Below are 23,391 nucleotides of genomic sequence, written 5' to 3' on the forward strand. Positions count from 1 at the left end.
TTTTATTTTTAAGTAATCTCTACATCCAATGTGGGACTCAAATTTACTGCCCCAAGATCAATAGTCGCATCCTCTACTGACTGAGCCAGACTGCCACCCCCTGAAGATCATTCTTAAAGTGTTTTGAGCAGTGTCCTCATGATTAAAATAAGGCTAAAAACTTCTTGTGTGACTACCTTGAAGGGACAGAACTTTTTTGGATGGTAAGGTGGAATGCGTTTATAGACAATACAGTCTCATTACTATATATCTTCTTTGTACATATCAAAAGTCAGTGGTCAGTGATCTGGAATTAGTTCCCAAATTAGTTCCTCTGTTCTCTGGCCTTTATTCAAAACCAGGGTGAGCTCTGAATGGTGACAATTTGGGGCCTGGTAGAAAATGAAGGGGTGTGTGTATGTGTGTGTGTGCATGTTTGTGTATACAACTTTATTTTTTAAAACTTTTGGATTTACAGAAAAATTGAGAAGGTAGCATAGAGAGTTCCTCTATACCCTATATCTAGTTTCTACCATTGTTGCCCTACATCAGTATGGTGCATTTGCCACCATTAATGGCCCAGTATTCACATGTTATTACTAATGAAAAGTCGACAGTTTATTCAGATTTTCTGAGTTTTTACCTAATATATATATTTTTTCTATTCCAGGATCCCATTCATGATACCATATTACACTTAGTTCTTTTGTCACCTTAGGCTCTTCTTGGCTGTTATAGGTTCTTGGTCTTTCCTTGTTTTTGATGACCTTGATAATTTTGAGGAGTACTAATCAGGTATTTTGTAGTTTGGCCCTCCATTGGAATTTATTTATTTTTTTTCTCATGATTAGGTTAGTTTTATGGGTTTGGGGGAAGAAAACCACAGACATAAAATGCTACTTTCATCGCATGACATCAAGCATACATAGTATCAATGTGATTTATTACTGTTGATATTGACTTCTCCAGGTCAGCCAAGGGAATGTGTGTGAGAGACACACAGGATGATACTGCAGCAGGGGTAGCCTAGACTTTTCTTTTTGAGGATGAAATTTCTTCTCCTGACCATAGCTCAGACCCATTTTGACTCTTTAAAAATACCTTGTTTTGAAAGCTTGAACCTTCCTCAGCAGTAACCTCCTTTCCTGAATTTCCTCTCAATTCACTGGGCTCCACGATCTCTAGTGCTCCTACCCACCACTATCAGATCCTCTAAAAAAATAAGATGCTTCAATTTCTACTAACATTAACTGAACACCTGTTTATGTGCCAGGCACTCTTCTAGGTCCTCACTGTGTTAAATCATTTAACGGGAAGCAGCCTGATGCATAGAAAGAACTCAGGCTTTTGGGTAAGACTTGGGTTGAAACTGCAGCCCAGCCCAATTAACTCTGCAATCTTGGGCAGATTCTTTGTCTTAGCCTCGGCTTCTTAAATGGAGATATTTGTCTCACAAGATGCTATAAGGAATAAAAAGCTTTCTCCTAATCCTCACGTTCATTTCACTTCCAACCCCCCATCCCCATGGGTACCTGGCTGGATCAATCTAAAGACCATGCAACTCCTGATCTCAGGGTCGAGTTCAAGCCCCACCTCGACTGTAGAGATTAAAAAATAAAATTTAAAAAAATGAAATGAAATAAAATAAAAAGTTACCCCCCCAAAACCCTATGCTTACATTTTTATTTTATTTTTTAAAAATTTATTATTTTTTTAGTAATCACTACACCTAATGTGGGGCTCGAACTTACGACGCCGAAATCAAGAGGTGCGGAACCAGCCACGCACCGCCCTAGGCCTACATTTTTAAATGCTAATGTTTATTCCCATAAAATACACAATTTTTTGTGTGTGACTTGTTTTAAATCATATAGGACGTTGGAGGACACGTCTTAAAAAAAATTGTCCCGTCAGGGACTCCTTCTTATAAAGAGGTCTCAAGGGTAAGTCTCCCATAACAAGAAGATCGTGGTAAAAAGGAAAGAGAACAGAAGAAACTTCAGACAATTTCGATGGAAATATCAAATTTGGTCAAGGAGGCCTCACCCATTCTGATTTTCTATTGGCTAATCTTACCATCAATCTCACCAGTTGTAAATAAACTGGAGACGGAAGCATGTTGTTAAGGGGTGGGATCTTCCTGTCGCCATTGCTAAGGTGGAGGGTTCGTTTTCTAATAGGCTGGAAGCTGCTTTTCCCGCCCTCTCGCAGCAGTTGCTAAGAGGCGGGATTATAGAGTTCGCAAAGGACTGAGTGCTCGAAGCTCCACCCATCCGATTGGTTGGTAGGGGGCAGGTCTTGCAGTGGATAGGCTGCTGGCCCTGCCTGTTCCGGTTAGTTGCTGGGGAGAGGCACGTGAAGAGGAGGCGGCGTGAGGCGACCACGGCGGGAGGAATGAAAGTGGCGGTCTTACCGGCAGTTGGTGTCGGGCTCTGGGGCTGCGGGGCTGGAGGCCGTGGGGGCGGAGGGGTAGTGCTGCTGCTCCTGATCCTCTCCGGCTGCTTGGCCTGCGGCTCAGGTACCGCCGGGGCAGCAGCTGCCATCGGGGCGGGTGCCGAGGGGGCTATATTTAGAAAAGTGGGGCGTGTCCCCAGGGTGCGGACCGTTTTTCTGCGGTGGGGTGCGGACGTGGTGCGGAAAAAGCAGCTTCGTCGTGGGCACTGAGGGGTCAGGGCCCTGGGCGGCCTGGGGGAGCTACTAGAGTGGGGAGGAGCCTGGAGTCTTTTGGCAGAGACTGGAAGGGAGGCCTGGACTGGGTGAGATGCGGTCCTGGGGGCTGCGTCGCGCTGCGTGGGCCTCCCCGGTTTTCCTAGTTAAAAGTGAGGGGACCCGAGTACCATTGCTGGCAGGCAGAGCTGCCACGGGAATGGGGGCATCGCATTCATTGAGCAAATTATCAACGCCTTCTGAGCGTATGCTCTGTCCAGACTCTGCACGGGTGTGGCTGAACGGATCATTTTAATTCACTGAAATGGAGTGACTTCTATCTAATGTCTTCTGTCCTTGTAAGATCCTGGCGCCGTTAAATTCGTGTTTCCAAAAAAAAAAAAAAAAAAAAAACACCACCACCACCACCAAAAAACACCATTCAGCATCAGATAGGTTTCTTTTGGAAATTTATTCATTTCTCAAGCAAACTTACTGCTGTCTACCTATTGCTGGATAATTGGCTTTGAACGGAAACGAAACTGTTTCCCTTTAACGCTCTAACTCATAAAACCTAGAATGTTTCTAAAAAACCTCCTACCCTCTTATCAAATGCACAAGAGAAAAATAAGTGAGGTTTCCAAGTTCCACTGGAGAGAGTTTGAAACATGGGGTTAAGGATAATCATATCTTGGGAACACAGTATGCTCTCACCTCCCCATCCTTTGCTGCCTATCTCATGCTGTCACTTAAGATTATCCTTAGCTGCAGCTTTAAGGTTGTCTCAGGATCCATAGATCTAGTTCCAAAGTGTAACGTCCTCCTGCAATATTTTTTGGGGGGGGTGGGGGGAAGGTAGTAGATATCCAGGAAGGCACTTTTTCAGAGTAACATTGAAGGGCTACTTATGATCTGAATGAACTTGGGCCAGATGGTTAACCTCTAAAATGGGGTAGTCGATTGTGGGGATGAAAGAAAATATATGCAAAAATGTCTCTACCTAGTCAGTGCCCAATCAGCAGACACTTTAAGTTTCTTTTATGAGAGGAACAGGGGTTTCTTAGCTTGGAGAAGGGTAAACTTGGGATGATATTGTGTGACCTGGTAGATTGTGTGGGTGGCAGCTACAAAGAGACAATCATGTAGTAGAGAAGAACTTTCTAAAAGCCAGAGGTACCTAAAGATAAAATGCAGTACTTCAAAAGGTAGGTAGTTTTTTTTCTCTGTTTTATTTTATTTAATTAATTTATTTATTTAAAGATTTTATTTATTTATTTGACAGAGAGAGACATAGCGAGAGAGGGGAACACAAGCAGAGGGAGTGGGAGAGGGAGAAGCAGGCTTCCCACGGAGCCGGGAGCCCGATGTGGGGCTCGATCCCAGGACCCTGCGATCATGACCTGAGCTGAAGATAGACACTTAACGACTGAGCCACCCAGGCGCCCCTAATTTTATTTATTTATTTGACAGAGAGAGAAGGAGCACAAGTAGGCAAAGCAGCAGGCAGAGGAAGAGGGAGAAGCAGACTCCCCACTGAGCAGGGAGCCCAATGGGGCTGGATCCCAGAACCCTAGGTCATGACCTGAGCTGAACATAGACGCTTAACCGACTGAGCCACCCAGACGCCCCTGGAATTTTTATGTACTTTAAAAATCAATTTGTATGAACTTTTTAATATATTAAGGATATATATTTATATTTATTTATTTGAGAGAGAGAGCCAGAGAGAGCACGTGTGTGGGGAGGGACAGAGGGAAAGGGAGCTGCAGACTCTCCAATGAGCAGGGAGCCCCAATGACACTGAGCTGACTGAGCTGATTTGACGCTTTTATTGAAGTATAGTTGACATACAATGTTATTATTTTCAGGAATACAACATAGTAATTTGACTAATACATTACACAATGCCCACAGTAAGTGCGGTCCCTTTTTACCTTTTTATTTTTTTTAATTTTTATTATTTTTTAAAGATTTTATTTAGGGGGGAGAGAGAGAGCACGAGGGGGGAGGGGCAGAGGGGGAGGGAGAAAGAATCCAAAGCAGACTCCACACTAAGTGCGAGCCCCAAACAGGGCTTGATCCCACCACCACAAGATCACAGTCACGACCTGAGCCCAAACCACGAGTCAGTCGCTCAACTGGCGTCACCTTCCTTTTTACCTTTTTTAATAGATTTATATTTTTATGTAGTCACTTAATTTTATTCTCTAGAGTTATTTCCATTGCTTTATGCTTAGAGCCCTCAAAAATTGAATTTATATCATTTTTATGCTACTCTTTAATTTTTTTGTTTTACTTTTTAATCTATAATTACTGTTAGCATTTGGTGTAAGGTGAGGATCTACATAGGTTTTATTTTCCAAATAACCAGTCAGTTGTCCCAGCATCCCATTGAATGATCCTTTGCTAAGTGCACTGTTTAAGATGCTATTATTTATTTATTTATAAAGATTTTATTTATTTATTTGACAGAGAGAGACACAGCGAGAGAGGGAATACAAGCAAGGGGAATGGGAGAGGGAGAAGCAGGCTTCCCGCGGAGCAGGGAGCCCGATGCGGGGCTCGATGCGGGGCTCGATCCCAGGACCCTGGGATCATGACCTGAGCCAAAGGCAGACGCTTAACGACTGAGCCACCCAGGCGCCCCAAAGATGCTATTTTTTAAGAAGGCTTTTAAGTATGAGCTGAGTTATCTCTTGAAAGAAATGAACAGAGGCTATTTAAGGTTGTTTTTCATGACTTTTTAGGGTCTGTTCCCATCCTCACATACTATGAATCATTTTCATTGATTCTACCTGTAGATGTTACCAGTGTTGCTGGTTAGTTTGTAATGACTGTAAACAAGTATGAAGTTATTAACCTTTGAATAACTGCTTTATGGGTAAATGTGATAAGCAAGTTATGATTCACTACATTCCATGAAGGCATTTTCCAAAAATCTTTGGACTCAGAAGGCATTTTCTTGAATGTTTAATCCATTCTGCTTTTTAACATGCTGGCTAACTTACTTTTGATGGGAGAGGAAGAAAGGTGGTGTATATCCTTTTGCTACAGGAAGCACAGAATTTTAAGGGGGCATTTTGACAACTTGTATATGTTTAAGATTGTTTGGTTTAGTTCTATGTTGCTAACAGTTTAAGCTGGAGCTGGAGTGGTGATTGTTTCACAGTTTATCCCTTTTGACTGAATTGGTGTATTTTACCGCTCAGTGACTTTCCAAAGATGTGGCTGGCCAAAGTGCTGATTTCCATAGGAGGTTGCTATTAAGGACATTTATTTATTTATTTACTTACTTACTTAAAATTCTTTCCCTAGAATGTTATGTAACTTGGGAAAATGAAGAACTAGATTTTAAAAGATGTTGCTTATTATAGAGCTCTTTTATTTCTTTAAGAAAATGGCATCAGAGAATTTTAAAATTAGTTTCAAAACACTGATGCCTTTCTTGGCGTTAAGTTTTTCAGATGCCCTGTGCTATTGACATTATTTGTATCTCACCATCTTCTTGAAAATAATAGTGGGTTAAAAAGGTGTAGCTTTCTATTACTTGGTGCTGTGGGAGAGAAGGGGTTACCAAGTGTGACTCTTGTTTTTGTTTTTTATTGGACAGGTGTACGTTTTTACTTTGGGTTTGTACACAGACTGGATATTCTTTTAAGGAAGTGATAGATTCTTGTACAACATTTTTTTTTTTAATACTTCCCAATGTTTTTGCATACCTCAATGAATTTGTCAATATAGTAGTTTTAGCATTCCCATAACCTTAGTCTCTTATACTCTCCAGAAGTAAATAAACTTTTTTTAAAAAGTTCTATTTATTTAAGTAATCTCTATACCCAACATGGGGCTTGAACTCACAACCCTGAGATCAAGATTCGAATGCTCTTCCCACTGAGCCAGCCAGGTGCTCCAAGAAAATAAACTCTTGAACCATATTTATGAGTGGATACTCTATCAGTACATTTGTGGGCTTGCTAGTGAGACCTTTTAAAAAGGTTTCATTTTATGAAAGATAGGCTAGGAAGAAATCCTAATTACTACTGGACTAAACCCTAGTGAGAAGCTGATAGATGGGGGTTCAGGGCATGCTACCTCGAAATACAGCATCTTGGCATATTGAATATTTTAAGCTGAGGGAATTTAAGAAAACAGCAGAAACAGGAAGGTCTGTCTGATCTCCCCACCTCACCCTTCTTCTCTGAAACAGGCCATAATATCCTGTGAGAGGTGCCCTCCTTCCCCATACCTGAGGAAATGCAGATAACGGGACAGTGAGAGGAATCCAAGCAAACAGGTCTTTCTCAGTTTCCCTCAGCTTACTACCAATCACTACATACTCTTTACCCTATCATATTCCTCTGCAAGTGTCTACTCTTCATGAAACGTAGCATAAAGGACATAGGTCTAACTATTTCTTTGGGTCTGCATTTCCTTATGAAGGCTTTCGTGTCACGTAGAACTTTTGTTAAATAAATGTGTATGCTTTTGTGTTGTTAATCTGTCTTTGTCAGTTTAAATTTTCAGACCCAGCCAGGGACACTAAGAGGATCAAGGAAAACTTTTTCTTCCCCTACAATATGAAGACTGAATTTCCTTTCCTTTCCTTTCCTTTTCTTTTCTCTCTCTTTTTTAAAGATTTTATTTATTTGAGAGAGAGCGCCAGAGAGAGCACGAGTGGGTGGAGGGGCAGAGGGAGAGGGACAAGCAGACTCCCCGCTGAGCAGGGAGCCCACACTGGGCTCCATCCCAGAACCCTGGGATCATGACCTGAGCTGAAGGCAGATGCTTAACCAACTGAGCCACCCCAGCTCCCTAAGACTGAATTTTCTTAAAAATTGAGATATAATTAATGTATAATAAAATTCACCCTTTCAGTGGTTTTTAGTATATTCACAAGGTGCATCCATCACCATTGACTAATTTCAGAGTATTTTTATCACTCCAAAATGAAACCTCATGCATCTTAGCAGTTCCCCATTCACTTCTCCTCCCAGCCCCTGCAGACCACTAAAATCTACTTTCTGTCTCTGTGGATTTGCCTATTCTGGACATTTCATATAAGTGGAATCATTCCATATGTGGTCTTTTGGTCTGGCTTCTTTCATTCAGAATAATGTTTTCAAGGTTCATCCACATTGTAGTATGTATTAGTACTTCCTTTTATAGTGGAACAATATTCCACTGTATAGATGGATATGTCACATTTTGTTTTATCCATCGGTTCATCAGTTGGTGGACATTTGGGTTGTTTCCACTTTTTAGTTATTGTGGATATTGCTGTTGTGAATATTCATGTACAAGTTTTTGGGTGAGCTTGTGTTTCGTTTTCTTGGGTATGTACATAGGAGTGGAATTGCTGGTCATATGGTAACTCTACGTTTAACTTTTTGAGAAACTGCCAAACTGTTTTCCAAAGAGGCTGCGCCATTTTACATCCCCAGCAGCACTGTGTGAGGGTTCTAGTTTCTCACATCCTGGCCACCTCTTGTTATTGTCCTCTTTTTGATTTTAGTTTTCCTAATGAGTGTAAAGTGGTATTTCTTTTTTTTTTTTTTTTTTAAGATTTTATTTATTTGACAGAGAGAGAGATAGCGAGAGCAGGAACACAGGGGGAGTGGGAGAGGGAGAAGCAGGCTTCCCGCTGAGCAGGGAGCCCGATGTGGGGCTCGATCCCAGGACCCTGAGATCATGACCTGAGCCGAAGGCAGACGCGAAACGACTGAGCCACCCAGGCACCCCTGTAAAGTGGTATTTCATTGTGGTTTTGATTTGTATTTCCCTGATGACTAATGATGTTCAGCATCTTTTCCTGTGTCTCTTGGCTACTTGTGTATCTTCTTTGGAGAAATGTCTATTCAGATCCTTTGCCTATTTTTACAGTTGGGTTATTTCTCTTTTTATTGTTGAATTGTAGTTCTTTATATATTCTGGATAGTAGCCCCTTATCAGATACATGATTTACAAATATTTTTTCCCATTTTGTGCATTGTCTGTTTACTTTCTTGATAAGGTCCTTTGAAACACAAGTTTTAAATTCTTATGAACTCTGATTCATCTGTTTTTTCTTTGGTTGCTTATACTTTTGTGTCATATCTAAGAAACCATTGCCTAATCCATGGTCATGAAGATTCACACTTGTGTTTTCTTCTAAGAGTTTTGTAGCTTTTGCTCTTATGTTTAGGTTTAAGGCAGAAATTAACTTCAAAATTAGTCTTAGCTTCACCAAAGCCATTTTGGACTGGCAAGTATCCTTGCCTTTATCATGTGTGTAACTTTGGTTTTTTAAGGTTTGGTTGAGGTTTTTGTGTTTTGGGTTTTGTTGTATTTAGTTTACTTATTTAGTTTATTTATTGTTATTTAGTTTATTTTTAGTTTATTTAGTTTGAATCTACCTATCTTTGTACCTAGACTAGAGTGATAACTAAATTTCCACTTAGAGTACACTTAATAAGTTGGTAAGTACAATATAGAACTAAGGAAAAAGTTATTTAACTGTTTTGTGGTAAAGAAGGTAGCTTGTGCAAACTTGGGTGGGAAGTTACAAGAGAGTGGTCACTGTTAAGCCTTGAGTTGGCTGAGATTGAATACAAACTTCTGAATGGAGAATCTTCTGTCTTGGCAAAATCAAAGGGAGGGCATATATTAGTTGACTGCTCTTAAAACTTGAAACAAAACAACTGGAAAAAAGCAACTTTGTGATCTGTTAGTATCTTCTTAAAGTCCTGTATATACAAAAACATTGCCAAATCTGTTCATTCTACTCAGGAAAAGGATAGAGGAAATAAATAGATGGGGTTACTTGAGCTCTGCCTTTATAAGGGAAGCAGGACCTGGGTGTGAATCTCAGTTAAGTTATTCACTAGCAGTGTGACTTAGGGCAAATTGCTTAATCCTTCTTAAGCATCAGTTTTTTAAATTTGTGAAACAGGGATTATGAGAGTGCCTGCCTCATAGCATTGTTGGAGAGTTAAATGAAAAAACAGCATACTGTCTTAATAAACACTTAATAGTAGCTTTTATTATTACTTATTCTGGGTTAGTGCCTATAGTATCTAAATAATTAAATTTGACAGAAATAAGACTCTGCCTTATTTCTTCTCTCATTTCAGTTTCCTTGTTTCTCAGTCACTGACATGTTAACCCCAACGTTAAGAAAGTGGTCAGGGGTCAGTACTGTAACAGCACTGCGTGGTAACCGGTGCTGGCTACACTGCTGAGCACAGCCTAAGGGATAGACTTGGGGAATCACTGCGTTGTGCACCTGTTGCTAATGTAACATTGTATGTCAACATACTTCAGTTAAAAAAAGAAAACAAAAAAGTGGTCAGTTTAATTATTTTTTATGAAACGAAGTGTAGTTATTAACTTGTTCTGTAATACTCAATTCTTCCTTCCTTCCTTCGCATAAAGCTGGAGCTGATGCAGACGTGGTCATGCTTCAGGAATCCGAAGCTTATGAGTTGCATCGCAGGCAACAGTTCTGTTATAAAAATGTGCTTATCCCAAAGTGGCATGATGTGTGGACACGGATACAGGTAATAATTTGGAGGCCCCTGGCTGGGGCAGCTTCTGTGAATATCTTGTCTGTCTGTGATTAGTGAGTACTTTGACACATTTTCCCCCTTCACACACAATTGGGGGGGAGAAAAGGACTGTTAACAACCTTGTTAGGGTTCAGATTATCCTGAATTGTGTTTTCATCAGTAAGCATTTATACTTAGTTTTCCTCTCTGTTTCTGTTCCCTTAAGTAGCTTATAATACTTGACCCTGAGGTAACCTTCCTTCCTCTTTTTCCCAAAGAAGCTTTCTTCTTGTCCTCTCTCTCCTTCTACATACACACAGACACACACACATATACACGCACGCATGCGCACAGACACACACTGACGCGTGCGTGTGCGCACACGCCCCACCCCCTCCCCCCCCCCCCCCCCACCCCCCCCCCCCGCCAAAGGCCTTATGCCTTCTTTGGCCTGAAAACTGTTGTGTGCCTGTCAGGATGTAAACTCTTTTGCCTGGCTGTTCCAGTTCTATTTTGATTCTACACAAAATGTTTCATAAACCCTGTGCCTGAAGTTTTCCCTTGATAAAATGACTTTGGTTTCATTTATTTCATGACACTATTAAGCCACGTGGCGAGCGAGGATGTCTGGCTGTAATAATGATTGAACAAAATGAGTCCTTTTGGAAACGCTGTGGCTGCTGTAGGCATAGTTACTGATAAGAGCATTTGTTGTTCACATCAAACACATTAAGGGTGGGCTTGTGGGTTTTAATTTTCTTTTTTTTATTGTCTGATATAAAGATCATGTTCCATCTGAGACACGTTATAACCAACATTTACCCATAATCAGTGATTTGTGACAAAGGGTTGAACTTCCCAGCCTGTCATTATGGGAAACATTTTCAGTTTTCTGGGGCTATTTCTGCCTGGCAATTTTCTTAATATTCTAGAGCCTTATTTTGTATGATCTGTCATAAATAGCTACAGTGATAACTCTTTCACCTTGGAAGTCTTTTTTCCCCCTGTGTTGTTCTGGCTTAATAGCAGATTCAGATCATGTTAACAACAAGACATTCTAACAGCTGCCTCTGTGTACTATGTACAATGTTATTTGCCCAATTATGTTTGAGCCGTTGCATCTCTATATTTCTTATAAGCCTTGTGGAAAAGTGGCACTATTACTTATTTAGCTATTTAGTCTCATGGTTTTTTAAAACCGTATTTATGAAAATTTAAAATTCCTACTTCTTTCTCATCCTGATTTTACTTGTGTTACAGATCCGAGTAAATAGTTCCAAACTGGTACGAGTCACCCAGGTGGAGAATGAAGAGAAGCTGAAGGAGTTAGAGCAGTTTAGTATCTGGAACTTTTTTTCCTCCTTTTTAAAAGAGAAATTGAATGACACCTATGTTAACGTGGGCCTATACAGCACAAAAACCTGCCTCAAAGTCGAGATTATAGAGGAAGACACACAGTACAATATCATCGTGACCCGGAGTAAGTCTTAACCTCTTTTTTCTGGTGGATTCTATTGTGAAAAGGGACTGAGCTTTCGAGAGTGTAATTAGTGATACAGAGAAGTTAGCCCAAGAAAACTCCCTTCTGGTTCTGATTATAGCCAGAGTACACCACTGCTCCAAACAGTTAAGAGAGTCTCTCTCCCACATACAACCCTTTAGGCCTAGAATAGAGACTTCGCCTTAGGTCATTCTGAGTACCTCCTTACCTCGATTTGTGAAGACTTGTGTCCTGATCCTTCCAGTGGCCCTGAGCTGATATGCCTAGTGTTCTTTAGGGTAAGACACATTTATTCCTGCCCTCTGGGCACTTCTAGACAAAGTTAGATGTCCTGAATGTGTAGACCTACATTTGAAGACCTGAGTGGTTAAATAATAAAAACTGAAGAAAAGTAGAACTGAATATTAATACTTCACAAGTAAAAAAGATTTGTGGAACCATAAGTAACTATGAAAATCACTGCAGTTTAAGGCTTGATATTCAGTGGAACTGGGAGTTTTCCCTTTTCTGAATATGTTTGAGAAAGTTTCACAGAGGACTGGGATCGTTATCCTGTTGAATTTTCTGACTTTTGGTCTCTCCTTGGTTACTACCTAGGGTTCTGGGGTGTTGTGAATAGCAGAAACATTCCTGGGTTTTGCTACAAAATATGTTGTGCCCTTCTAACTGTCCTCTGGTTCCTCAGGTTTTTTTGGTTGTATAGAATTTGACTTTTTTTTTTTTTTTTGGTGCTCCTTTTACATGTACTGATTCTTCTTGCTCCTGTTCTGTTTGTGGACCTCCCCTAAACTCAGGGCTCTTGAATGTGAATGCTGTGGGAGTGTCTGGTATGCCGCTGAGGGGCCTCTACTTGGGCCCCCTGTCCTGGGTGAGATGTGTTTGAATGTAGGCTTTTCCAACACAGTGCTTGTGTAGCAGAAGGAAGTAGGTGGTGGTGTTGGGCAAGAAAAGCAGCCAGTTAGAGAACAACAGAGGGCCCAGACCCAAAGTTCTAGGCAAATCTGCTGAATCCGAACCTGTGAGTGACTTTCGCGGGAAAGCCGGAGTGGTAGAGACCCCTTGTGGGCGATTGCATGAAGTGCTGATGGCATTATGCTTGGCTCCCATCCAAAGCAAAGCCTAGTTTCTTTTAGCCTTAGCATAGTAACCAAAATAAAAATAAGATCTCCAGAAGAGTACAGGTTAGACAGAGACCTACTTATATTTTCTGTTTGGAAGGGTTCCGAGGCTTTGTGTGGAATTTACAATGCTGTTTAGGTAGGTTGTTTGCTTTTATAGATAACCCTTGAACAGTACAGGGGTTGGGGTGCTGGCTGATTTACCCCTCCCCTCACTGGAAGATCTGCATATAACTTTTCTTTTTTTTAAAGATTTTATTTATTTATTTGACAGAGACACAGCGAGAGAGGGAACGCAAGCAGGGGGAGCGGGAGAGGGAGAAGCAGGCTTCCCGCCGAGCAGGGAGCCCGATGTGGGGCTCGATCCCAGGACCCTGGGATCATGACCCGAGCCAAAGGCAGACACTTAACGACTGAATCACCCAGGCGTCCCAATCTGCATATAACTTTTGACTCCCCAAAACTTCATTATTAACAGCCTGCTGTTGACCGGAAGACTTACTGATAATGTAAACAGTCAATTAACACATATTTTGTATGTTATACATATCACGTGCTGTATTCTTACTATGAAGTAAGCTAGAGAAAAGAGAATGTTGCTAAAAAAACCATAGGAAGAGAAAATACATTTACAGTACTGTGATGTATTTGTCAGAAAAAGTCTGTGTATAAGTGGCCCGTGCAAATTCAAACCCATGTTGTTCAAGGGTCAATTGTATTTTATTAGCTGACCAATAATGCCAACATTGTCTTTCATTCTATAATGCTTTATACTGTTTGTTTTCCCTATCAAACAGAAGTCTTTATTTGTTTCAGGATTTGACCCCAAACTCTTCTTCATTTTCCTCCTTGGACTTATGCTATTTTTTTGTGGAGATTTGTTGAGCAGGTAGGTTCCAAGGCTGGAGTGCAGAATGACAAGGCTTAGACCCACCCTGGTTGGCTTTTATCATAGAGAAAGTGCTGCCCTTCCCTTTTCCATGAGCTTTATGGCTAGGCCATTGCCTGCTTGGAAAAATTTTTTAAATACTTTAATACATGTTACAATTTTTGCTTTTTTCTTAAATTGAACAAGATTGGCAAGAATGAAATTCTCCTATTAAGTTGAGCCATCACGTGATGGGATTTAGCCAATACATCACCACCCTTTCCACCATTCGAAATAACATGTTAAGTCCTCATTTTTACAGGGCCGTGTGTTGGTGAATTTCGTGCCATTCAGGGGTAAAGGAACAAACGCCAACCACTTATTCATTTCCTGTTTTTAGGAACCTCCTAGCTAAGCTAGGTGAAACTGACATGTACAAATAAGAAGAAAACATAGATAACTGAACAAACATTGAACAACCGTAGAATCAACCTTAACTCTGTACACAAGTAAAAAGAATATTTGTGGAATAATGAATGAAAGCTACCCATTGGAGTTTGAAGTTGGGCTGGAGTGAAATTGGTAGAAGCTGTTCCTTATTTTGGGGATCCCGAGAGAAACTCACAGTGAGGGAGGAATGCCTGGCAGGAAGAGTGTGGAACAGGAGCTCTTTATTCTGGGCCCTGCATCTGGTTTATCTTTCTGGGTAATCAGTTTAGTTCCAGTTTCCAGTGTCCACTCAGGCAGTATCCTTGCACCTTCCTTTTCCCCAGTGAAGCTGGGCAATTCCTCAGAAGGAAGATTCTCCTTAAAAACTGGGTTGGGATCGTGAAACTAAGCAGAGGTTTATTGCCGGCGTATATTTGAGGGGCCTCACTGATACCAGTCCTCATAAGCCAGCAGCAATTACATTGTACCAGTCCCATCAGTGTTCAGACCTCAAGATTTAGACATAGACCTGCTCTAATCTGATACCTTTTTTCTGTCTTTCGGCTGCGATAGTTGTTCTTGTTCGAACAATGCCATGTATGAAGACTACGCACATAGTCATGAAGTAACGTTTCTCTCTGCAGAAGCCAAATCTTCTACTATTCCACTGGGATGAGTGTGGGAATTGCGGCCTCTCTACTAATTGTCATTTTCATACTGTCCAAGTTTATGCCCAAGGTAAGTAGCAGAATCCTCATCTGCAGTCAGGAGGAGCTTGGATAGTTGAGGGACTGTTTTCTTGGATAATCTGACAGCACTGAAAATTTGCATTGGTGGCTGATAAGTCAATGTCCTTTTTCATTGACTTTTTCCTTGATTCAGAAAGGTACTTTCCATGATGAAACTTGGAGCCTGATTACATACAAACTCCCCCTTTTTATTTAAAATCCTATGCACAGTGGGGAATGAAAGTCTCCTTCCTGCTTGCTGATTACATAGCCAGGCTTTTAAGTTATTTAGCACCTCATTTTCCCAGTGGTCTTTGCACACTATACCATTTTAAATATATAGGATGTCTTCTTAAGGGATGTGGTTTTTGTGCATTTTTAGTAGGTTGAATTTTTTAAAATCATAGTTCCATTTTGCTGCTTTTATGTATGGGAAGCCTGTTGTAACTTTTTGTTTTCACTTCTACTCTGTCTTAGAAAAGTCCCATTTACGTCATCCTGGTGGGAGGCTGGTCCTTTTCTCTGTACCTCATTCAGCTAGTTTTAAAAAATTTACAAGAGATCTGGAGGTGTTACTGGCAGTATCTTTTAAGTAAGTGTTGTCGGTTTTGCTTTCCTTTTTATATGTTTATAGGTTGCTTTAGTTCATTTGATCCTGAAAAGATGTTGCCTGCTTATAGTCCATGCCATTTTATTAATCTGTAAGAATCATAGTTCTTACTTTATTTCTAACCCTGTGCAGTTGTCACATTAAATGAAAATGGTGCTGCCAGGGAGAAGACTTTAATTGGTTGGTGTTTATAAGTACACTTCTCTTTATACAATAGGCATCTTTCTGAAAAGTTATAAATTGACTTTATTAAGATAATCATATTTTAAATACACTTGAAGACCTTAAGAAGCAAAGGACTCTGCAGTGAATTTTTCTATAAAGTGAAGATCCTTTGGTTATACAGTTGGTAATCCTTAATATACCTTTTGAGAAGTGATTAATCTGGATTTTCATATATTAGGCTTTTTTAAACAGACTATTTTAGCATTGTTCAACATGTAGCTTTAATCCTCCATTTGAACCAGATAAATTTGGAAACAACAAAGGGTAGAAACTTAAGGAGATAAATATATTTGAGTAATGAAAAAAGCGTGAATAACTGGGTAAAGATCTTATCCATTTTCCTAGTTCAATAGGTGCCATATAGTGAATGTACTGCTGCTCCCCGCACAAATTATTTTTACCAGTTATAGATGAAAAAGAATGTTTTCTGATAACTCTTCTCTTAGGCTATGTCTTCACAGTTGGATTCATGAGTTTTGCAGTCTGTTACAAGTACGGGCCTTTGGAGAATGAACGAAGTATCAACCTGCTGACCTGGACCTTGCAGCTGATGGGCCTATTTTTCATGTATTCCGGTATCCAGATACCACATATTGCCCTTGCCATTATCATCATTGCACTGTGTACTAAGAACCTGGAGTATCCTATTCATTGGCTGTACATCACCTACAGGTGACTGAAACGCAATATAACTTTGTATTGAAACACACCATTTGGGATGCAGTTGCGGCAAAAGGGTCCAGAGGCGTTGACCCGGGAGCCTCTTTGTTCATGGAAATTGATTGTATTATATAGCTTCTGCTTTTGTTCCTTCCAGGTCTTTCTTTTTAGACTCTCTAAAGGCATTTTTATAATTTTATTCTAGTCATTTTATATAAAATAAAAGCATCCAGTAAAGTGTCATGTGTCCCTGTTACCACTAGGTGGTGCAAAGTATACCACTTTTATGCCACATGCCTCCGGGTCACCTGGTTCCGGATTATTTCACATTGGCTCTCAGATTGTTCTGGGAGTTCTAGTCTTAAGATGTAGCTCACAGCACGCTATCATCTTGTATAGGAACATGGAATGGTCATAGATTCTGAGGTTGTTAGTGGTGGGTCTATTATACATAGTCAAGGTGATGCCTTCAGTTTGGGGAATCTCAAGTTAATGGGCCACAATCTTATACCATCATTTTCTTGTCATTTTTCCACTTTCCAAATATTTTGTCTATCATTTATTGGAAAATAAGTGAATTTATTCACATTAGTGAATACTATTGATTGTCATTCCTAGTCTAACACGTCAGGAGTATATTATAAGTAAAGATGTCTATAGAAGAAAGGTGGGGATGATGACTCTTAATGTCCAGGCTCTCTGCTGTATACTTGGCTCACTGAAGGAAGCTGGAGGGCAGGCTGGATAGAAATTACTGATTAATGATTCATGATGTTATTTTGGTGAGCACAGAAAGATGTGTAAGGCAACAGAAAAGACTGTCCCCCCTCGTCTCCTGACAGAAGAAGAATATCGGATACAAGGAGAAGTGGAGACCCGAAAGGCTTTAGAGGAGCTTCGAGAATATTGTAACAGTCCAGACTGTTCTGCTTGGAAGACTGTTTCTCGAATCCAGTCTCCAAAGAGGTAAACTCTTGGCCAGCTATGCCAGGCATCTATCAGGGTATTGTGACCTTGAGTTCTAACAGAGATCATACTTCTAGATAAACATTTTGTATTCATGGCTTTGTTTTCCTGTTCATGTAGGAGTAGTTGAGAAAAAGATACATATATTATCATATGTTAAGCATATCCTCAAGGAACCATCTACTCTAGATTTGATTGTAGCAATGAGAGAAGACTCCAGTACCATATTGTTTCCCGTGTGATAGTTTTACATTGCTCTCTGAGTGGTTTTTTTCTGTGGGGTTGGGGGGGTGTGTTCCCTTTTTATTTGGGAGCAACTGTACCAATGAGTATGTGAAGCTTCAATTTGGAATCCTGATGGCATAAAATTTATAGGGCCATAAACATGAATAAATGTGTAATGCTCCATAATCTTCTCTTATCAGGATTACAAATGACTAAAGGAACCTTAGCACTTTCCTCACTAAAAGGATAGGCTAGTGCTTATTAAGCAGGATAGGATTTCAGGGGATGTTGGCTTCTGACCCCAGCTTTCCTCTTTTCTTTATTTCTTGCTTTTAGTCTGCTTCCCTGCTGGAGTAAGGCAGACTCTGTAAAATTTGAGCTGTGAGTGTATCGAGGGTTTCACTTTGTTCTTATTTTGGAAGGAGACCAGAAAGGACAGAAGGCAGGTTCTTAATGAGTATCATTTTCTCTTTTCCAGATTTGCTGACTTTGTGGAAGGTTCTTCTCACCTCACACCAAATGAGGTTTCTGTCCATGAGCAGGAATATGGATTAGGGAGCATCATTACCGAGGATGAAATCTATGAGGAAACATCCACTGAAGAGGAGGACTCAGATTCTCGGTATCCCGCTATCACACAACAAATCACCTCCTGACTTAGGTGGTAGTCAGTCATTTTTATGTGGACTGGCTTGGTACCTCAGTGGTCCATGTTGCATGTGTGCACCATTGCTTCTCAACTCCTTGAAACAGGGTGAGATAGTGCAGAAATTCTCCGACTGAAATTAGAGGCCTGAGTAGGCCTCCCTCTGGAAATGGTCTTGGTGGTCTCTGTGGGATCCCTGAGGGAGAATGGGTGAAGTCGTGAATGCTTTCAATGCTTCCCATGGGTTGTTGGCCCACCTATGTTTCAAAAACAAAAAACCGGATGGCCACAGCTAGCACGGTGTTCTAGCTCCTCTTAAAGATGGACTCGGTGGTGGTATTTCTGCCACTGTAGCTGGCACTCAAAAGTGAGAACTGTTACATGTGCAGTAACTCGGACCCTAGGCTGCATCTTCCAGAGAGAAATACACAAATCTGAGCCTCCTTCACTTCTGCTTTTCTTTCAGTGACTTTAGAATAATCCTTGTTTTAGCTGTTTTAAGAGGAAAATAGATTTTTATTTCTGTCTTGATTTTTAAACAAATATATTTTTTTAAATATAACAAATTCACGTTCCAGAACCAGCAAGTGCTCCAGACTGACAAACCCATAGGTCCCTACATGTTTATTAATATGGATTATCCATTAAAGCCCCAGAATTGTTGTGTTGGGCTTTGAATTAGTTCTCACATGTTTGTCTAAATCCTGCTTGCTTTTAGGAACATGCCTGTGAACCCTTCTATAGGGGAGGTCTGTCAGGCTTTTTATTATATCCAAGTTTTAATTCTATCTTAAGACATTTGCATTCTTCCCTTCCCATTCTTCCTTGCCCCCTTTTGCCCTTTCAGGAAGTGTCTATTTCCTCAACTGTGAAGTATGTACAGTTTAGAGTTTGTTTCATTTCTTATATTCTCTTCCCCTTCGTTTGTAGCATTAGTCCTGCAAGTTGGGAGAAGTGATCATTTTTTAGAGAATTTAAATGCTTTTTACATGCCCTCCATTTTTCCTGTCAGTGGGACACATATCTTTGAGTTGCTGTGGAATCAAGAACCTCTCTCCTTTTCCTTTCTCTTCCTTTGTCTACACATTCTACGTGTTTTTTTCAGCCTCTCCTTACCACCTGTACTCCGCCCTCCCCCCCCCAATCTGGCTACTTTGTAAGCCCTGAGACTATCTGGGACGTTTCCTTGATACAACATAAAACTGTAGCTTTGTAGCGGCCACAGTCCGCATTGCCACGAAATAGACCTCCAGGTTATCTTCATGCCTCTGGGTGTTCATTCACCTCTCAGGATCACAGTTTTCTGTGCATTTAGTACACTTATTTGCAGTTCCATTTCTGACTAGAGATTCATGCTGCCTTTTATTACAGTGGCATTAGTTCCAGATTCTTTTGCCATTGGAAAGTACCCTTATAAACCAGCAGTGTCATTTATGAGAGAGCAAATTCCCAAGTCTCTGTCATTTGCTTGGTTCTGTCTTGGTGATCTTCACCCCCGTACCTTGGAAGAGGCTATAATGACTCTAGCCAGGAATATAGGCCCTGACGGCCGGAGCACAGTATCAGGCTCACTGGTGTACCGTGATCGTGGAGACGGCAGATGATTTTTTAAAAAACTGTAATGACTCCTTCAGACCAGCCACTTAGCAGATAATCTTGAAAGGCCCTGGGCTCATTGCCAACTTCCAAAATGTCAGCTCTGAGACTCCCCTCCAGGTGGGCAGTTGATTATTACCACCAGTGTTTCCCACAGCTTTAAACTGTCCGAAAGTGGCTACTACCTCAGTTGGCAGCAAATACATATACAGTAGAAAGTGGAAACGCAGTATTTGGTCAGATGCTGTGGGTTAAAGTTGCAGGGCAAAGGAGCTTTATATTGGGAAACCTTCATGCCTTTGTAAATTATGTACGTGGTCAAATTTTATCCCTCTGCAGAGAACTGTTAGGACCTCTGGAATATATTATTTTTTTGCTTTATTTATAGAAATCAAGATCTAGCATATTTGAGGAGCAGTTTATTTGAAAAAATAATTCATCTGTACAAGTGGTCTCAGGATTACCCGGAGACTTTGGTGCCTTCCCCCAGAAAGCTCGTTTGGGAGGTGGTGGCTTGCCTCCAGGTGACTTTCCCTGCCCTGCCTCTTATCTTTATCTCGGTGAGAAAGCACTGTGAAGCAGGGAGAGAGTCTCCTCTTTTTTTGTTTCGTTAAACTCCTTGTGAAATCTCGTTTCCACCTCCAGACCACTTTTTTTTTTTTTTACCGTGTTTGAACTTGGGGCAAGTAAGATCAAACTCCGTTTATTACTCCGTGTCTGTAGTGGGAGACCTGAGCTGTAGGCAGTGGAGGTGACCGTGGGTCCTGCAGCGTGACAGCTTCTCTGAGACCGGGAAGGACGAGGGTGCCTTTGGTGTGCTGTGTGTCCTTGCTCTGCCCCAGATGCTTCAGAGCCTCCAAGTGCCCGCAGATCGCTTGACTCCATAAGCCTTCTTCGGGGGCTGCTCTTGTCTCCCTCTTGGCCACTTAGTCTGCTGGCTCAGTCACTACTTGAAGCCCCCACTTAATTTTCTCTGGCAGTTACAGCTCTTGCGATTCAGCATAGTCTCATCTCTCCGACTGATCTCATCAAAAAGGATTGAGGGGATAACCATGGAGTGAGCTGGACATCGGAGCCATGTCTGCTGCCATGTCAGCATCTTGCTCGCAAATATCAAGCTGTAAATTGGCCCTAGGGCGCAGGGTCTCTTCAGCATTGGAAATCTATCACCTCTAATTGGTCTGACCAAGTTATGTAGAGCATGACTGCCATTAATGGGAATATGAGAGCCAGCTGGCCTAAAACATTTCCCCTCCACTTTCCCACTCAGATTGCTTTCACGAGACCAATGGAACCAATCACCAAAAATAAGGACAGTTTAGCAACTTGGATGTCTTCTAATAAGAAAGTCCTATCAGCCACTTCATCCCACCAAAACTAGTTTATTTTCTCCTCCCAGGTCCAAGCCTTTTATGTCTGTTACAAAGGGGAGGGGTTGCTAATCATAGTCTTTGGGTCCCAGTGTTCTATTTTGTGCTGATACATCCCATTCAAGGCCTAGCCCTCTCTTCACTGACTGTGTTACTGTGTTCCCTTCAACCCAATTCCCACCTGGCATATACGTTAGAGATCTGATGAATGAAAGGACCCAAATAGGCCAGATAGTCCTCCCTGTCCCTGATATCCATAAAAAGCTTGGAAATGGATTATGCAATTGCCCTCAATCTTTTTGTTCCAGAAAAAAAGATGGGCTCAGATGGATGCCTGCATAAAAATGGTTCTTGGCTGTTTACTCATAACTTTTCTCTGAATTGAATAGTGAAAGTTGAAGTAGGAGGAAAGGAAATTAAATGTCCTTCTAGTATTCCTTTGGACTCAGGTCTGACATATGAGATAATAACCTATATTGAAATGCCAAGAACTTTATCTCAACCAAGGAGAGGACCGTTTGACAGATTTATTATGCCTTCATGTTACATAGGCACTGAAGCCAAGTAATAAACGTATAAAATAGCCATTTGCACAAGGCAAATGCACGTAAAACCTCTTGTTTATGTTTTGATGTAGCAGAAATTGATTATTATGTTTAGGGAAACCTATGCAGTTATGGTGATCCAGTGGTATCTCTTGGTAACGTAGCTTACGGACCTAGTTGCTGTGGAGTTGGATTCTAGATGGTTACTACCTTGGGAAGGGTGTTTGGTGCCTTATGTGATGGGAGCCGGTGCCTGGAGGAATAAACGAAGCACATTCATGTCCACATCAATACACGTAAGCTTAGTGGGGAGTGGGAGTGGCACACAGCCTCCCCCAGATTTGGGACTTTGAGCTCCCCATCCCCTGCCAGTGTGTGTCATCTTCCTCTTCACACCCTTGACAGTAACTTGAAAATGGTGAATCTTCCCTGAACTTTGCTGCAGTATGGGCGGCCTTCGCGTCACGTTAGTGTACTAGAGAGCTCATAGTGTGAGTGTTAGAACTGTTACAGCCTGCCAGTGCCTCAGTTTCCCATGTTTGTGGAACTGATGGTGAGATAGCAGGGCTGAGGAATTCCTGGGTAAGTTTTAGCCTGTGGGTAATGCCTTAGTGTTGTTTTAAAAGATTTGTCATTTATATTTAAAATAAATGTGCACGAATGTTTGAAAGGAACAAAACGATCAGGGATGGCTCTTTGCCATGGGTCTCATTTTCGCTCTTTTCTGTAAGAAAAAATAACAATGTCTTATTATATATTTTTTCATTTTTATTGTACAAGTTTGTAAGTAATCCCAATTTTAATAAAGTTTTATAGACTATATAGTGGTCTCTCTTAATGAACGTGTACTTTTCTTATTTGGATCTCTTGAGGCAATTAGCTTCTGAGTTTCATCTTTTTGATGAGATGGTGTTGCATGCCATCTATTTTCCTTTTTTTCTTAACCACCACTCCCCACCCTGGGTCTGCCTTGGTCTACTTCCATCCTTGGCCTGGATGATTTCCCAGCGTGCCAGATCTCGAAGGGGTATTCTTGCAGGAGTCACAGGTTGTACGACCACGCTGTCTCACAGGGAAAAAACGTATAGGCTGTTCCTAGTCCAGGGAGCTACTCCGATTGTGCTTTAGTTCTTCTTCTTTTTTTTTTAATTTATTTTTATTAGAGAGAGAAAGCATGAGCAGTGGGGAGGAGCAGAGGGAGAGGGAGAATCTCCAGCAGATTCTCCACTGAGAGCACAGCCCCACTCGGGGCTCAATCTCACAATCCTGAGATCATGACCTGAGCCGAAACCAAGAGTCGGACACTCAACTGACTGAACAACCCAGGCGCCCCTACTTCTTCCTTTTCTTAAAAAATATCTTTTGTTTCTCCACTGGGGTGAGGGGAAGACCTGGGGATCCAGCTGTGGGATGTCTGCCAAGAGCTTTGTGTAGGGAGAGAGGGGGCGGGGCTGTAGTGAGTATTAGGGGCCATGGAATAAAAACTTCAATTATGTGTAGGCCCGGCTTCTGCAGGAGGAGTCTCGTACCTTCCATTTTCTTTTATGTTTTAGCTATTTCCTTTGCTCTGGGGATCCGTTACAGCATTTGCATTAATTCTCTGCCTGTGTCCTCTCTTCTCAGTTATTTAGACTACATGGAAATCTATTGTCCATTTTTCAGACAGTCTGTGAAACAGGAAGAATCAGGAGGAGATCATATGTAAATTTATGTAGATGAATGCACACTAATGGCTTCTTTTCTCCTCTCCCTTCTA

The 23,391-nt window shown here is 41.2% G+C and overlaps 1 protein-coding gene across 1 annotated transcript; it reads left to right on the forward strand.

Moving 5' to 3' along the window:
- The first annotated feature begins 1,503 nt into the window (after nt 1-1,503).
- Nucleotides 1,504-22,376, forward strand: NEMP1 (nuclear envelope integral membrane protein 1). The gene is made up of 10 exons (XM_032421075.1): nt 1,504-1,507; nt 2,318-2,497; nt 10,036-10,160; nt 11,409-11,628; nt 13,584-13,656; nt 14,709-14,802; nt 15,270-15,384; nt 16,074-16,299; nt 17,080-17,253; nt 17,957-22,376. The coding sequence occupies exons 1-10, from the start codon at nt 1,504-1,506 to the stop codon at nt 18,132-18,134; spliced, it is 1,389 nt and encodes a 462-aa protein (XP_032276966.1). The 3' UTR covers nt 18,135-22,376.
- The last annotated feature ends 1,015 nt before the right edge of the window (nt 22,377-23,391 follow it).

The sequence above is a fragment of the Phoca vitulina genome, unplaced genomic scaffold, assembly GCF_004348235.1.
Source record: "Phoca vitulina isolate PV1807 unplaced genomic scaffold, GSC_HSeal_1.0 scaffold23, whole genome shotgun sequence".
Taxonomy (NCBI): Eukaryota; Metazoa; Chordata; class Mammalia; order Carnivora; family Phocidae; genus Phoca; species Phoca vitulina.